The 17,154-nt window shown below is 42.4% G+C and overlaps 1 protein-coding gene across 1 annotated transcript in view; it reads right to left on the bottom strand.

Annotated features, from left to right (window-relative positions):
* Window positions 1-212: 212 nt before the first annotated feature.
* Window positions 213-17,154, bottom strand: part of LOC117357206 (interleukin-22 receptor subunit alpha-2-like) — a 29,260-nt gene continuing 12,318 nt past the window's right edge. Inside the window, exons 4-7 of the mRNA XM_033937577.1 lie at window positions 11,699-11,868; window positions 5,173-5,318; window positions 3,101-3,217; window positions 213-414 (exon numbers count right to left, since the gene is read on the bottom strand). Coding sequence (XP_033793468.1) covers window positions 213-414; window positions 3,101-3,217; window positions 5,173-5,318; window positions 11,699-11,868 — 635 coding nt within the window. The remainder of the gene's footprint in view (window positions 415-3,100; window positions 3,218-5,172; window positions 5,319-11,698; window positions 11,869-17,154) is intronic.

Here is a 17,154-nt window from a genome sequence, read left to right as displayed (position 1 = left end):
CTTCTTTGCACTATCCGTGTGAATGTGTTATTGATATTATCATTGGATTGTTCACTATATCTGAGTTATTTTTAGAATATAAAAAGGTAACATAACATCACAGGATAGCTAAACTGAAGACAAATTATACATACAGCTAAATAAGATATGAGAAACTAGTCTAAGTAACAGAGTATGCAGCAAGCTAGTCCAGGTGTGGAGGGAGTGAATAGTCAGTTCCCATATGTGTTAAAGGCTTGAGAGAAGAGCCAAGCTTCAGCATGCTTCCTGAAGTAGAGGTAGTCTTGAGCCCCTCTGGGAATGAGTTCCAGCATGTAGGGGCCACTCCTGAGAAGGCCTGGTGTGGATATCATATTGTGCAATTTCTTTTGATGAGGCAATAGATAATGGTGCTCCTTGAAAGGACCATAGAGGCTTCAAAGGAGTGTAGAGAGATAATTTATTCTCTAGGTACTCTGGCCAATTTTGTCTGAAGACTCTGAAAATTAAAGAAGTTTAAATTTAACTCTGTATAGTACTGGTAGCCTGTGTAATTATTATAGGGAGGATCCTAGAATGCAGAGCAGAATCTATAAATGGGAACTCATCCTTGTATGACCTTGTGTCTCTCATTTGGTAATTTAGCACAGTTCAGATACATAAATCATCTGCATTTCACCATAAAACTATTCAAGCATGAATTAGACTTGATGTAGTATGCATTATATCCAGGGGTGTTACTACCATTGAAGGAGCCCAGCAAATTGCCTGGGGCCACCCAATGATAGGGACCGCTTGCAGCTGAACCTTTCCTTCCGCACATCGAGGTCAGTACCTCTCCACCCCCTCCTTAGCTACTTACCCAACTGCTGGGTCCTCCATTGCTACAGTATCATAGACAGGGCAAAAAGCTGCCTCTCTGGCCTGCAGGACCTATCATCTGCCATATACCACCATGCTGATAAAACTTTCTGTGGGTGGCATGCAGCAGAGGAAAGGTCCCGCTGGCCAGAGAGGCAGCTTTTAGCGCTATCTTTGATGCTGTAGCTGTGGAGATGCAGGGAAGTAGCTGAACATGGAGGAGTGGTGCTGGACCCAGGGTGGGCACCAGACCTAGGGAATGTGTGAGTTCGGGGGAGGGGGAGCATCTTGGTCCTCCCACCCAGGGACCACTGAGTTCCAGCTATGCCACCGATTTTACCATACATATTGTGGGCCTGATTCACTAAAGGGTAATTTTTATCGCTTCCTATGCCCGGTGAGCTCTGTTCATTAGGCAAGTCTCTCTTATCTGCCACATCCACACTCAGTCCCAGTTATCGTGCTGTACTGTATCCCTGGAAGAGACTGCCTGAATTATCTTATTTTTTGCTCCAAAAGATGCACTTTTTTCCCCCAAAAGTGGGTGGATATGTCTGTGCGCCTTATGGAGCGAATATTGGGTCACAGACCGTGATGTCACCTATATGGTGCCTTTTTATATCCTGGTGGTCCAGCGGTGTATCAGCAGGAGCGGGCTTTCTGCGCTCCTGTCCCGCGCTGAGCCCCTCCCTCTCTGGACAGCTGCCTCAGATCTCACGGCCAGCAGTGCACAAGGCAAGAACAAACTTTACACGCTCCAGCCTGGCCCCGTGCCACTCCCTGAATGGCTGCCATCAGTTCTCACGAGCCCAGTGAGAACTGATGGCAGCCATTCAGGGAGTGGCGCGGGCCCAGGCTGAAGCGCAAAAAGCTCACTTCTACCAATATACCATTGGACCACCAGGATTTAAAAAGGTACGGGGTGGGGGGGGGGGGATGGTGGTAAAAAAAATTGTAAGTTAACTGGGATGGATCCCTCCTGTCCTGGCCTACAACTAGACCACCAGAGGGGGGCAGGGTACAGGGCAGGGAGGTAGAACAGGGTGCAGAGCCTGGCAGGGAGTGAGGGGACTGGGTGCAGAGCCTAGAAAACTAGAAGAGTACTAGAACCTTAAAGTCTCTCATTTGTTAATGACAGTGATGATGGTTCGTAATAACGCTGTTGACTTTACATGGTTGAAATATTATTCTGCTATATTTTATTAAATATATTAATACACCATTTGGTTCAGAATATTTTTTTTGTTTGTTTTCCTCCTCTAAATCTAGGTGTGTCTTATAGTGCGAAAAATACGAAAATACATCAAGCTCTGTCTCTAGCAGTATTCAAATCCAAGCCAAAAGCCCACTTTTTTGAAACTGCTTTCAACTCGTAACTCCCACTCACCATATGACACCTATCTTTCTCTCTGCAAGAAGCTTCCCAACCCCTATCTGTCCCATTTGTTCTGTCTGTTCTAATTAGATTGTAAGCTCTCCTGAGAAGGAACTGTCTATTATATGTTGAATTTACAGTACTGAGTATGCCTGTAGAAATGATAAGTAGCAGTAGTCGTAGTAATTGTGGCTTTTATAAAATCACTTCAGATATTACATATGTAAAAATACACACAGTGCCAAAGAAGAATGTATTTGAAATCACCCAGATGGAAGCATGAGCAAAGTTTATGGTGTTCTTTATAAAATATGTTCATGAAAGGCCATTTTCAATATGATGTCTAAGCCTGAGTTTGGAAAATTTTGTGAAATGCTTCCAAAAATTGGGTAATGAAAATGGCCATTTTTGAAACCACAAAGCATCTATCATTTTTTGTGTGTGTGTGAAAATGGCCTTCTAGACGTGTTCGCCCTTAGTGCGTCTCTATCTTTGTTGACAAATTTTCAAAAAACAAAACATCCAGATGAAAAATGCATAAAAGAAGCCATTGAAATGTAGAAATGGGAGTTATAGTGGGGCCAGTGGCATAATAAGGGGGGAGGGGTAAAGGAGTCTCTCCTCCTCTCCCGCTCCCCCACATACCTCTTAAAATGCTTGCCTTCACGAGCAGCATCTTCCACCTCCTGATTTGGATGTTTTAGTGATTAAAATGCCCAACTGCCATTCCATGCTTTTTTTTTAGATGCGTTTTGTCTTTTGAAAATGAGCCTCGTGATGTGTTTGTTAACATCTATTCTTGCTCCTGAACAGGCCTAAGGGACCTTTTCACTAAAGAATGTCAAGCACTTAACATATGGTTAAAATGTGGAAACAGGCTATTACCTCACATTCAACAACGTGTTGTTTTTCAAAAACTTTTCTGTCAGGGGTGTGGCATGAGTAAAGAACAGGCTGACTGTGGCTCGCCACTGGCGAAGCACTGTTACACCTACTTTGACCCTAATGAGAGAGAAATTGGGGTGGGTATGTGAGCGATACAGGCTTTCGGCCTTGTTGACTAGAAAATGGCAGCAATATCATGATACTTGGGGGAGATACTTGGTAGTGGAGGGATTGGATGTGGGGCGTCCTGCTGTGAGTTGATTGATGGAACTAGATATGGTCTGAGGGCATTGGGGGTTTGTATTTTTCTGGTTTTGTGCTCCTTTTCTTTTTTATTCTGTTCTTTCTTCTCCTTCCGTTTCCTTGGGTGTTACGATGCCCATCAGCGGGGTTATATGGATCTTGGGGGTTGAAGGTTTCTATATGCTGTTACCAGGGGAGGGGGGAGGGGTTGACATCAGTGTGTCTTGCAGTTTTGATGCATGTATTACTTTTGTATTGTACTGTTGTATCGATCCGTTGTTTTTTTGTTATAAATAAACAATTACAAAAAAAAAAAAAGAATGGGTATGAAAGCCTTATCCGGGTAGTGTACTGCATTTTCTGGCTAACACACTGTTAACGTGTGACCACTTCTAAACAGAAGGCCGTAAGTGGTCCCATGTTAACTGTCGGCAGGTGCTAATAGGTACATGAATACCCAGTTTGCAATTAAAATAGTGAAAAAAAACCCTCCAAAAAGGTGCCTCATATACTCCCCTTTTTAACAAAGTTTCACTAGCAGCTGCCGCTGCAGTAACAGCCCTGAAACCCAAAGGGCTCTAAAGCTTAGCCCTCGATGGAGGCTGCCTGAACTTTGTTAGCTGGACTGAGAACCTTTCAGTGGCCCCTCGTACCTGTTTAAGAAAATTGTTCGTTTACAGTGATATTATGTTAATGTGTAGGTATCGAGGACAAATTGTTTCTTCTCCTTTTAGGCTTTTATTATTGCTGGAGGACAACGGCGCGCCGACAATCCCGCGCTGACATATGAGCACAGGACAAATGTGCGCCGCCTCTTCCTCCGCTTTGAGGCATTCCCTTTTGCGCTCTAAGGGGGAGAGGGGGGGGGGAAAATTCCCAAAGAGCAAAAACGGGAAGGAGAACGGGAGCTTTCAGTGTACTGGGGGGTTTCCACTTCCCAACCCCCCCCCCCCACGGAAGCGCATGCAGTTCTAAGTGTAGTCGGGGGGTTCCCCTCCACACACACCCTCAGAGCATACAACGGAAGGCCTCAAAGCAGTGGTAGCGGAAGCATGCATTTGTCCTATGCTCAAATGTTGGTGCGCCGCTGTCCTCCGTGCTATTGACAGTGTACCATTGCTAGATATGTTCCAGTTTTCTTCGACATTTTGTGAGCCACTCTGAACTGTAAGGTATGGGTGGATGATAAATACAGTTATTATTATTCTAAATGTAATGGGTACATAAGTGTTAGTATCTATGTTATAGAATTATCCCCAAAACTCCCAAATTCTGTATATGGCACCTTAAGTTCTGTGTGGAAATTGATGCACGCAGCCAATTTGCATGCAAAACGTAATTGATTAATTGGACTTTATTGGGGCTGATAAATGCCAATTAACACCTCCTAATTAACACTAATTGGCACTAATTAAAAGTTATGCACCCAGCTTGGAAAGCACAGTTCTATCAAAAGTATGTGCTAGTTCCAGTGGATGAATTTGAACAGGGGGTGTGGCCAGGGGAAGGGCATGGGAGGATGCGGGCATTCCTAAAAATTATGCACATTGCAACAGAAAACGCCCGATCCATGCACAACGAAGGCCTAGGCATTTAGGCCTAGTTTTAGCTGGCCTAAATGGGTGCACCTGAAAGTTATGCGATGCACTGGCATTAAGCACAGCTCTATGAAAGGTATGTGCACCTTGCAGAATCATGCTAAACGCTGTTCTAGTCAGTGCCAGGTTTTTGGGGCACTATGTATAAAATTTGGGAGAAAGTGTCTTATGCAGCTGTGTTTGTCATCAGGTCACAGTTGCTTCTGTGGAATCCCTTCCCTCTTACCTTACAGTGGTACTGTACACAGCTCACTGCTATGCTCACTACTGCGGTCCAGCACTGGTAAATAGGTTTCAGCAATGAAGCAGCACTTTGTGCCAGGAGTCAGATTTTCTATCTTAATAATTCTGTTCTTTCCTTCATACAATTTGTGTGTCTACATAAATGAGAAAAAAACCAAAAAACACTCTTAGCAGAATCCTTGATAAATGAACATAAAGAACATAAGAATCGCCTTACTGGGTCAGACCAATGGGCCATCAAGCCCAGTAGCCCGTTCTCACGGTGGTCATTTGAGGTCCCTAGTACCTGGCCAAAACCCAAGGAACAGACAATGGACTTTTCCTCCAGGAAATTGGCCAAACCTTTCTCGGAGTGAAAAAATATTTCTTCCTGTTGGTCATAAAAGTTTTTCTCTATAACTTCATTGATTGTCCCTTAGTCTTTGTAACTTTTGACGGAGTGAAAAATTGATCCACTTGTACCCGTTCTACTCCACTCAGGAGTTTGTAGACTTCAATTATATCTCCCCTCAGCCATCTCTTTTCCAAGCTGAAGAGCCCTAACCGTTTTAGTCTTTCTTCATATGAGAGGAATTCCTTCCCCTTTATACTACTATGGTTAGTGCTACTATTACTAATTACTCCAGCTGTGTTATGCGCACTGCTGTATGGATATAATTTTTTCAAGACGCACACACACAAAATAGATGTTTTGAGAAATTTATTACAAACAATGTGGCTAAAATCCGCATAGTAATATCTAAATTAATCAAATCTGAACATATTTATTCCGTTTGACTACACAATGGCTCAAGGCAGATCATAATAAGAAAATAATGAAAGGGCTCCCATCCAAAGAATACATTATAGAAATCAAGAGGAACCATTACATTATGCTCTTAAGACCCTCGGATGCTTCCCCAGGATGGATGGTATGCTGTTTGGCTGAGTGTTGATGGTTGGTATGGATGACCAGGTGAGTGTTGTCTATAAGTCGGGTAGGGTGGGGATCGATTTTGGGGGGGGGGTCGTCCGGTTTGGTGCTTGCTGAGCGGCATAAGAACACAGCTTGCTCAGCAGTCTCTCTGCTTTCTTTGCTATTTTGGGGGTACTGGGTAGAGTTTAGGGAGGGCTTTGGGGTGGGTGGTGTGTTTGCACTTGGGAGTGGGTAGGGGTGGGAATGGGGGTTTATTTGAAAAATTGTTTTGTTGTACTTTTGGTGTTCTCGACCTTGTCGTACTCTTGTTTTGTTTTGTGTATTTGCTGATTATGCATCATTAAAACATGATTTAAGCTACATTATACTCTTAAGAAGTATTGATTGAATAAATAAGTTTTCATATGTTGTCTGAAGACAAGATAGCTATCAATTTCTCTGAGGATTCATGAAAACTTATTCCTCTAACTACAATGGATCTCATTCTAATAATTGTTTTTCAACATAGTGAGTTAGAAAGAATTGTTAAATGAATTTCATGAGATGAGCGTAGATCAGGGGTGTCCAACTTGTGGCCCAAGGGCCGCATGCGGCCCCGTGAAGTATTTTTTGCGGCCCCGGTTGAGGGCGATGCAGTGTTTTCCTCTGCTGGCCCCGGGTGTTTACCGTCTTGCTGGCTCCTCCTCTGTGTTGCTGCAGCGTTTGCGCGGCCCCAGAAACATTTTTTTTGGCCAATGCGGCCCTGGGAAACCAAAAGGTTGGACACCCCTGGCGTAGATATTTAGTTGAAGAGTACAGAGAGATTAATGAACAATGATATTCCAGTGCTAAGCCATATAAAATCTCATGAACAAATGATAAAAACTTAAACACAATTCTTGCTTTATGGGAAGCCAGTGCAACTTTAGGAGAAATGGGCTGGCATGATCTGTTAATTTATTCCCAGTAACAGAATAATTAGCTGCAGGGAACCATCATTGAGCCACTGTTCAGTTCTCCAATCCACATTGCTAAGGATACAGCCAGTTGTCAGCTTGAATGTGACCACCTGAAAGATTTCTCCTTATTCGGGACAGTCGTTTTTTTATCCCCCTTTTGTCTTTCTTCTTTGTACTCCAGCATCTTGTTTAAATGAGCATAAAAGCTACTGGTCAATTGTACCATCACAACTTGTCAAACAATAATGCTGCATAAATATCTTCAGCAAACAGCACATTGCCCAGGGCTGGCTGAAAATCACCCCTGGCAGTGTCTTCATATTTCAACTACTGGAATTGCTGCTGAAACCCTCTCCAGTCCATCCTAAAATGTCTTGCCACATATGGAACACAGACCGTAAATGTCTGTCTGGCACTGACCATAGTTCTTCAGAACTGAAATCGCTATCTAAGCACCACTCAACACATTAACACATATGCAATCGCCTAAGTTTTGTTTTTCATACCATCCATTTTCTAATTCCGGATCCTTTGTGTTTATCCTAGGCCTTTTTTAATTCCGACACTGCTTTTGTCTCCACCACCTCCCTTGGGAGGACATTCCAGGCATAAAATGTTGGGGTTTATTTTTCCAGTATCATTAAATACATAGAAATATGATGGAAGATAAAGGCCAAATGGCCCATCCAGTCTGCCCATCCGCAGTAACCATGATCTTTTCTTCTCTCTAAGAGATCCCATGTGCCTATCCCACACCTTCTTGAATTCAGACATAGTCTCTTTCTCCACCACTTCTTCTGGGAAAAAAAGTATTTCCTTAGATTACTCCTGAGCTATCACCTCTTAACTTCATCCTATGCCCTCTCATTCCAGAGCTTCCTTTCAAATGAAAAAGACTCGACTCGTGTGCATGTACACCAAGTAGGTATTTAAATGTCTCTATCGTTATCTCCCCTCTCACGCCTTTCCTCCAAAGTAAACAGATTGAGATCCTTAAGTATGTCCCCATTCGCCTTATGAGAAAGACCACACACCATTTTAGTTGCCTTCCTCTGGACCGACTCCATCCTTTTATATCTTTTTAAAGGTGCGACCTCCAGAATTGAACACAATATTCTAAATATATGTTTTTATTTTCTAGTATTTTTAGCTTACAGCAGTATATTGCAAACTGTGTAGTTTGCTGCGACACACAGGGGAGCAGGAGATGCACCAGTGCTGGCTGACTGCCTACAGGATATGCCTCTCATGGAGAAAGGCATGTCCTGTAGATAGCCGGCATCTCTCCTCCTTCCAGGCACCTCTACTGCTCTCCGCACCTCCTCTGTTGCCCCCCCCCCCCCCACACACACAGACTGCTGGTGAAGGCTGTCTGCAGGGTCTTCACGCATGTGCAGATGTCAACATGATGACATCATGCATGCATATGATATCATCACATCAACACCTGCGCACTTCCGGGTGCCTTCAAGTTGTGGCCACCTGTTTAGTGCGCCGCAGCTGGAAATAGTTTGCGAGACACTGGCTTATGGGGATAAGCCAACCTTGAACCAATGACTTTTGGGTTAGATTAGAAAGCACTGGTCTTCTAGGACAAGCTAAGCTATTCTGTCTCTGACACACTAATGCTCTCTTTCATAAGCAGCTCGGTCATTACCCCATTTGCCGTATATACTTTTCCAGACTTTGATGGTGAATTCTGAACAGTAGTATTGGTTTAGCACGTTTACCTTTTCCTGTTCCTCTTCACAATTTCTCCTCTTAATCTTACAGTCTCAGTTTTGCTCTTTCTGTTGACATATGTAAAAAAATGTTGCCATCCCACATTCTCTCTTGAAATACCTTTTATTCCAGTTGTGCCTTTGTCTTCTTTACTTTTCTCACTTCTTTCTTTTTGACTTTATATTGTTTTTTTTGCTTCTCTTTTTGAGAGTCTTTGTTCATCCTGAGTGCTCATCTTTCCCTTCTATCTTTCCCATCCATATCTATTGAAAACCAAATTTATCTTTTTAGTTTCTTCTTTTTACTTGCTTTCTCTATAATTTATTTTAGCTTATCCCAAGTAAGAAAGTGCCTCGGGGCCAAAGAGTTCAGGGGGCCCCAAATGTGTCACAGGCAAATGTAACATGGTATTTTGTAAGTTGCATGCATAAGTGGCAACCTGGCCCATCCATGTGAACACCCACCTTGCATTTATGCACTATGCCACTTGTACACACCATTACAAAATAGAAGTAGGCGTTTTGCTGCCATATATATGCATAAATGTACACATGAATATCACGATATAATCTGGCCTTAACTAATATAGAAAATTTGCAGTCTTCAAAAGGCTGTGGGCATTGGTTCTGACCCATAAGCCTTTCCTCTGATGCTGGGATTTTGCGTTAGAGGAAAGGCTTCCGGGTCAGCTGTGGGCAGCGTGTAGGAACCGCTGCCCGTGGCCTTTTGAAGACTGCAAATTTTCTATACTAGTTAAGGCCAGATTATATCATGCTATTCATGTGTACATTTATGCATGTATATGGCAGCAAAACGCCTACTTCTATTTTGTAATGGTGTGTACAAGTGGCATAGTGCATAAATGTAAGGTGGGTATTCGCATGGATGGGCCAGGTTGCCACTTATGCATGCAACTTACAAAATAACATGTTACATGTGCCTGTGACACATTTGGGTGCCCGCAGATGTAACTGCAGGCATCCAAATGTACGGTATGCTGATACTGGGTTAGGCTAATATTCTATTATAGAATCTGAACGCCCAGGTGCCATTATAGAATAGGCTGTCACCACTTAGCATCAGGCTGTCTAAATGGAGAAATAAAATTGCCCCTTACCCCCTAAATCTATAAAAAGTGATTTAAAAAAAATACCCAAATTACATGAACAATTGAATGAATGTATTTATAAATTTATAAATTTGGTTTTATATCCCGTCCTTCCAGGAGAGCTCAGAATGGGCTACAAGTTTAAATACATAACAAACCTAGTAAAATATAACATGACAAATATGACACGGTATGATACAGCATGATGAGCATTGCACAACAAACATAGAATAGCAGTTTACCATGGCAGACAGTCATATATACAAGCACAGCATAGATGATAAGCATAGTATTGCAAGCATGGCAGACATAGTATTATACATGGTGAACATAGGATTTTATATATAAAAACCTAGCATGGTAAACAAAGCATGGGAAAGATAGTATTATATAAACAAATGTAGCATGGCAAAACAGTATACAAAACGTGGCTACACTAGTATGACATGACAGCATGGCACTTGACATGGTAGAACCTAGTACAGTGGACATGGGATTTCAGATATTGTATAGTGAATATAGCAATTGAATTTGTAGCATGGTAGACATGGTATGGCATATATAGTAAGAAAGATACAATGTATAGTAGAGTGGGAGAAAAAGGTGACAGTATGACAAAATGTGAAAAATGTACGACAAAGATATGGTGGTTTGGTAGGGTAGAACATTATATGATGGGCAATATAAAGTGCAACAGTTCCTGGTACGGTGGGCAAAGCACATCAGCATTTGCGAATTGTGACTTGAGATTTATGACAGCAGAAGGCTGGTGCTCTTCTTTGTTAGGTTTGGGATTTGGGTAGGTGCGCTCCGAGGGTCAAGGGAAGAGGTGGGTTTTTATTGCCTTCCTGAAGTTCAGCTGACCTTCTAGTGATTTTATGTGGGTAGGTAGTTTGTTCTAGAGGCATGGTAAGTAGTGAGAGTATGATCTTTTTTGTGTGGTCTCAAGGCAGAGGTTGTGTCCCGAGTGTGTACATAATTGTTTTTCTTCTTGCAAGCATAGTGGTTGACTTGGGGTGTATGGTAGTAGTATGCTAGCTATATAGGCTGGTACCATGTCAAGGAAGAGTTTGTAGGCCATTGAGCAGCCAGTGAGCAGCATGAAACGCTGAAGAGATCGGGTGTCGTATGTGAAGGTTCTTCATGAGTTGGATGGCGGCATGTATTTGTTGTAGTTGATGGGTGTTTTTTGTACTAAGCCCATTTAGGAGCAAGATACAGTAATCCTTACAGTAGAGGACAAAAGCATATAGAATTTGAGTAAAGTCCGGCTCTGAGAAGTATCGTCTGATTTTAGGTAGCTGCTGGAGGTAGTAGAACGAAGCAGATACTACTTGGGAAATATGGTCAGAGGTTGTTGTCAAGGATCACCCCAGACTTCATACTTTTTTGTTGGCCATCAGATACTTTAGACAGATTCTGAGCCCACCAGGACAGACAGGAAAAAATGCTTCAGCTGAATAAATTCATGTAAATCATTCTGAGCTCCCTTGGGAGAACGGTATAGAAAATTGAATAAATAAATAGACATGCCCCCACAATGCCTGTCATAAAGCCTCCTTTTCAGTTGTGTGACTTTAGAAACTTCACACAGAACTTTATAGATACTCTCTGATGGATATGTGCCTAGATTCTCATTAATGCCAATAATTACTTGTTAGTGGTTAATTATCAGCGTTGACTGGTTTGTTAGCCAATTAAGTTGCACGCGCAAATCAGCATTGTGAATAGATTTGCATGTTTAACTTTGGCCACCATTTACAGAATTTGGGAGATGGTATGTAATATGGAAAAAAAGGATAAGTATAGAAAATCTTGTTATATACTTACGCCACACATTGAATTATGAGTGATAAATACTCGATATGAGAGATCATAATATTTTTTCATGGATATCTTTCGTCCATTTTTCCCCTTGTAAGGTGAACTTGGAGCTTTGATCTCTACCTCTATTGATCTGTTGCAGGGATTCATCTTTAGCAATGGTGGTCCTATTTTGGCTGTATAAATAAATGTAAAGACTAGTAAGGTATTTAAAATTTGTGAGCAAAAATGTAATTCTTCATTCAGGGTAATCCAAGGATGTATAATAATAATAATTTAATAATAATAATTTCAAGTTTCAAGTTTCATTTTAATTTGATGAATCGTTTATTCTTGTATACCGCCACACCTCATAGTTCTAGGCCAGGGATCTCAAAGTCCCTCCTTGAGGGCCGCAATCCAGTCGGGTTTTCAGGATTTCCCCAATGAATATGCATTGAAAGCAGTGCATGCACATAGATCTCATGCATATTCATTGGGGAAATCCTGAAAACCTGACTGGATTGCGGCCCTCAAGGAGGGACTTTGAGACCCCTGTTCTAGGCGGTTCACATCAAGAAGAACTGTACAGTCAGTGAAAAAAAATACAATTGACATAAAAGTACATTAAAATAAAATTAAAACATACATATTAAAATATCAATTTACAAATTTACCAATCAGGATTAAAATATACATATTAAAACATCAATTTATAAATTTACCAAACAGATCAGTTTTCAACAGCTTCCTCAAAGACACATAAGAATAAGCCTGAGAAATAATGATACATAACCAAGAATTCATTTTGCCTGCCTGAAATGCAAATAGTTTGTCAAGAAATCTCTTATTAACAAGTCATTGTAGATAAAACAATCATATTTTTGTCAAGGAGAGAGAGAGAGAGAGAGAGAAAGGGCCAGATTCTCTAAACTGCACCGGGTTTTTGGGCACCAGTAAGCGCCCAAGTTCAGTTAAAAAAAACACTGTCTAAATGATGTTTATTAACTGAGTTTCAAGGTGTCTACCGGCACCTAAAAAATTGGCACCGGATTCACACCTCTGAAGGTGCTTTAGGCTGCCAAACGCCACTGTGGGCGTGGCTATTGCCAGAAATGGTGTTAGGTGGCCTAAGCACCTACAGAGGCACGATTCACATCAAAGGTAGGTACCAAAAATGTAGGTCTGGAAAACCCTGGAGGCGTGATTTTGTAACCACTGCCATCATGTGATTGATTTGCAATCGGCGGCCGCTTTTTAGGTGGCCACTGACAATAGCGCTGGTTAGAGAATCTGGCCCAAAGTGCCTATGAGAGACAGACACACACATGAACAGCATTTGAGGATCATTTTGGTTAGGTCATGTAGATGGAGTGATCACTATAGGTTAGCATCAGCTGTCTATTTAAAACTGAATAAATATTTTAGTCTCTGCTGAATATTTTAAATGTATGACACCCATTAGGATGCATGCATATATACCCCCCCTTTTACAAAGCCATATTAGGCTTTTTCATCGTTGGCACGGCGGTATTAGCTCGGACGCTCATAGAATTCCTACATAGAACTCAACATGTGTTCATAGGGGAAATAGTGCCCAAAAACAAATATAGTAAGCGAATGGAGGAAAATAGTAGATATATGCATGTAAGCTGTGGATCCTGCCAATATACTCTAGAGCAGTGTTTCCCAACCCTGTCCTGGAGGACCACTAGGCCAGTCGGGTTTTGGGGATAGCCCTAATGAATATGCATGGAGCAGATTTGCATGCCTGTCACCTCCATTATATGCAAATCTTTCTCATGCATATTTATTAGGGCTATCCCCAAAACCCGACTGACCTGGTGGTCCTCCAGGACAGGGTTGGGAACCACTGCTCTAGAGGGACATGAATGGACAATACCAACAATCAGAGCTAGGACATCTACTAATTGTAAAAGTAAGAATGTTGTTTACATAATACAATGTACATGCGATCTAGTCCATGTTTTTTTTAAAACACATTAAACAGAGCTTAGTAAATAGCCCACACAGTGTCTGGCCATGGAAGGAAATAGTTGCTTCATCTTCTGAGGTGATACTACTATTTAAATATATTTTCTTGATAGGGTGAGTTTAAGAGGAAACATCTTAGTTCTTTTTGCTGGGGAATATAAAGTGTGTGGTACAGAGCTGGAGGTGCAAGGCTTATATTGAGAATTTGCCCTATCCTTAAGGTGACCATATGTCCCGTTTTCAGCGGGACAGTCCCGTTATTGGACCAACCATCCCGTTGTCCCGAGCCACCACTTCGGGACGCCGAAATATCTCGTTTTCAGGGACAGCGTCCCGAAGCTGTGCGCAGGGACAAGGGGACAGTCGGTCCAGCGCCAAACCCCTACAGTGTTCTCCGCGCCCAGCTAATCCTGCTGCTGCCGCCGATGCTCCTTCCTGGGCTGACTTCAGCATGCAAACTGAACCCACGCTCTGGGCTCTAACGGTGTGCGTGCCGGCTTCCCTTCTCTTCCCTCCGAAACCGGAAGTTACGTCCCGGGGGGAGGAGAAGAGAAGGGAAGCCAGCACGCACACGTTAGAGCCTCAGAGCAGGAGTTCACTACGGGCAGCGACGGAGGGGAGCTAAGCGAGACACAGAGGGAAGCTTACAACTTGCTTCGGGCCTTCCTCGCTGCCGGGGCTGACTCCTGCCTACTTTCTGTTTCTGCGAAGGCAGGACCCGGCAATGAAGAAGGCCCGAAGCAAGGAAGAGCAGCAAGTTATAAGCTTCCCTCCATCGCTGACCTATGGAAGATAGGTCAGCGATGGAGGGAAGCTTGTGACTCTGCCGATGGGAGGGATGGGAAGAGAAATGATGTTGCTGCACCCAAGGGGGGAGGGGGGAATAGAAAAGCTGCTGCTGCTGCACCCAAGGGGGGGAGAGGGGAAGAGAAAAGCTGCTGCTGCACCCAAGGGGGGAAGGGGGGAATAGAAAAGCTGCTGCTGCACCCAAGGGGGAGGGGGAAGAGAAAAGCTGCTGTACCCGAGGGGGGAAGAGAAAAGCTGCTGCTGCTGCACCTGAGGGGGGGGAGAGGGGAAGAGAAAAGCTGCTACTGCACCCAATTGGGGAGGGGATAGGGGAAGAGAAGTACTGATGCTGCACCCTACTGGGAAGAGAGAGGGGAAAAGGAAGACCAGGGAAGGGGGAGGAGAGGAAAGAGATGCCAAGACTATGAGAGGGAGGGAAAGGAAAGGAGCTATCAGACCATGGAGGGGGGAGAGATGTCAGGGTATATGGGGGGAGGGGGAGGAGACAGATGCCAGACCAGGAGAAAGGAAGAAGAGATGGGGGACTAGGGCGGGATTGGGGGCGGGACTGAGAATTAATAGATGTCCCCTTTTGATGAAAAAAATAAATGGTCACCTTACGGCTATCCTGTAAAGATTCCAGATTTCACTCCCATATAGAACTGGTTGAATGATGCTATTAAATCATTTTAATAATAGTTTTTTCTGCTTGGCTGACTGAAATCAACTGAGGGTATCTTTATTTACAAAAAACTCTTGGATCTTTTTCTTGGAGTGTATTTTAAAACTAATTTAAAGTGTGGGGAAAGGCGGGTCTGTGATGTGGAGATGAGCAAAATGTATGGAAGTGTTACTCTAGCTAGTCCTCATCTATCCAGACACTCAAATGTGTCTAGTTAGAGTTGCTACTGGGTTAAACATCTTACTGTTCCTTTAACAGTTTAGCTCCTCTTTGAAAAGGCATCTAGCAGTCTAATAAAGTTCTAAATCTAATAGATGCTGGCACTGTCATTTAGACATAGGGACTCTGGATCATCTGTTGTTTCATTGTCCTTTGATACTCAACTTCTGGAAGTCAATATGGGGGACAGATTAACCTCATACTGGAATCAAAAATCCCTTTGATGTATGAGGCAATTATATGTGGAACAGTGCTGCATATCAAGCCTCCCATGGATGTTTACACATGCAGGCTTTTCCTAATTATGATGGGAATAGCTATGCAAATGATAACACGCAATTGGAAAAATTGTGACCGCCTCAACTTGGTGGGCCAGTTTATGTTTAAGTTGCAAATACAAAAAGATGAATGCGGATATGTTGGGGCACAGCAAATTATTTAAGTTGATATGGGGCCCGTTGACATCCTTTGTTACTTCAACATAATGTGTTTGTTTAAAAAAAAAATTTGTTTCTTTTAATACACATCCAGGACATGGGGTGGGGGGAGAAGATATCTGTTTGGTTATTCTTTGATTAATTTGCTGGATGGGGAGGGATTTCAAACTGAAGCTCAATTCAGATAAAACTAAATTCTTTATAGCCTCGCCACACGCAAATAACACGACAAAATCATTACACATTAACAATCTCAACTACCCCATTCAATCAACAATGAAGGTCCTAGGAGTAATATTAGACCAAGGCCTAACAATGAAAGACCATATAGACTCCCTAATAAAAAGAGGATTTTTCACTCTCTGGAAACTTAGGTCCATTAAGGCGTACTTCCACACCTCGGCTTTCAGAATTCTAGTATAATCCCTAATACTAAGCCACCTAGATTATTGCAACATCACCCACCTGACAATCCCCCAGAAGCAAATGCAAAGACTACAACTGATACAAAACGCAGCAGTCAGGATGATCTTCGGGCTGAAGAAGTCCGACCACATAACCCCTTCCTACCAACTCCTACACTGGCTGCCGATGGGGGCACGCACGAAATTCAAGCTAGGATGTCTCTGCTTCAAGGTATTAAATGGTCTAGCCCCTAAATACATTACAGACCTCTTCTCATTCCCAACCAACAGACATGAAAGAAAAACACACCTGAAATTTGTCTCCCCACCGACTAGAGGGTGCAAATACAAGAGATACCACCAACAACTGCTATCGTATCAAGCAGCCTTATGGGGTAAAGACTTAGAAAAACTAATTGCACACACAAACAACTATGAAGAATTTAGGAAACACCTAAAAACTTACCTGTTCTCGAAATACCTAGGAAACGAACCAGGACATCAGCCCCTCCCATAACTCCATCACATACCCGAACTTGTAAACTGTTAACCTAACTCCTAATCACTAACTATGAATACTCCATTCAATTCATGGAACATTTCTAATTCTTTGTAAGCAGCATGGCACTTCTTGGTCTTGCAGCTTACAAACTGTTGTTACTATTATTAATGCCGGTATTCTCAGATGTACACTGCTATACTCTTTAATTCGTCGTATGTACAGCCTCTCTTTATTGTATTTACAGTTACCCTTTATTGTAAACCGCCTAGAAGTCGCAAGATTACTGGCGGTATATAAAAATAAAGTTATTATTATTATTATGTATGGATATTGACTGATTTTAAGTGCTTATGTTGTTTATTAATGCCAAAATATTTCCTAGCACTTTGTATTAGTTTGGAAAATCAATAAAGATTAAAAAAACACAAAAAAACAACAACTCAGGTCAAAGTAGCAAA

The sequence above is a fragment of the Geotrypetes seraphini genome, chromosome 3, assembly GCF_902459505.1.
Source record: "Geotrypetes seraphini chromosome 3, aGeoSer1.1, whole genome shotgun sequence".
Lineage (NCBI taxonomy): Eukaryota > Metazoa > Chordata > Amphibia > Gymnophiona > Dermophiidae > Geotrypetes > Geotrypetes seraphini.
This window is presented reverse-complemented; position numbering and strand designations above follow the sequence as displayed.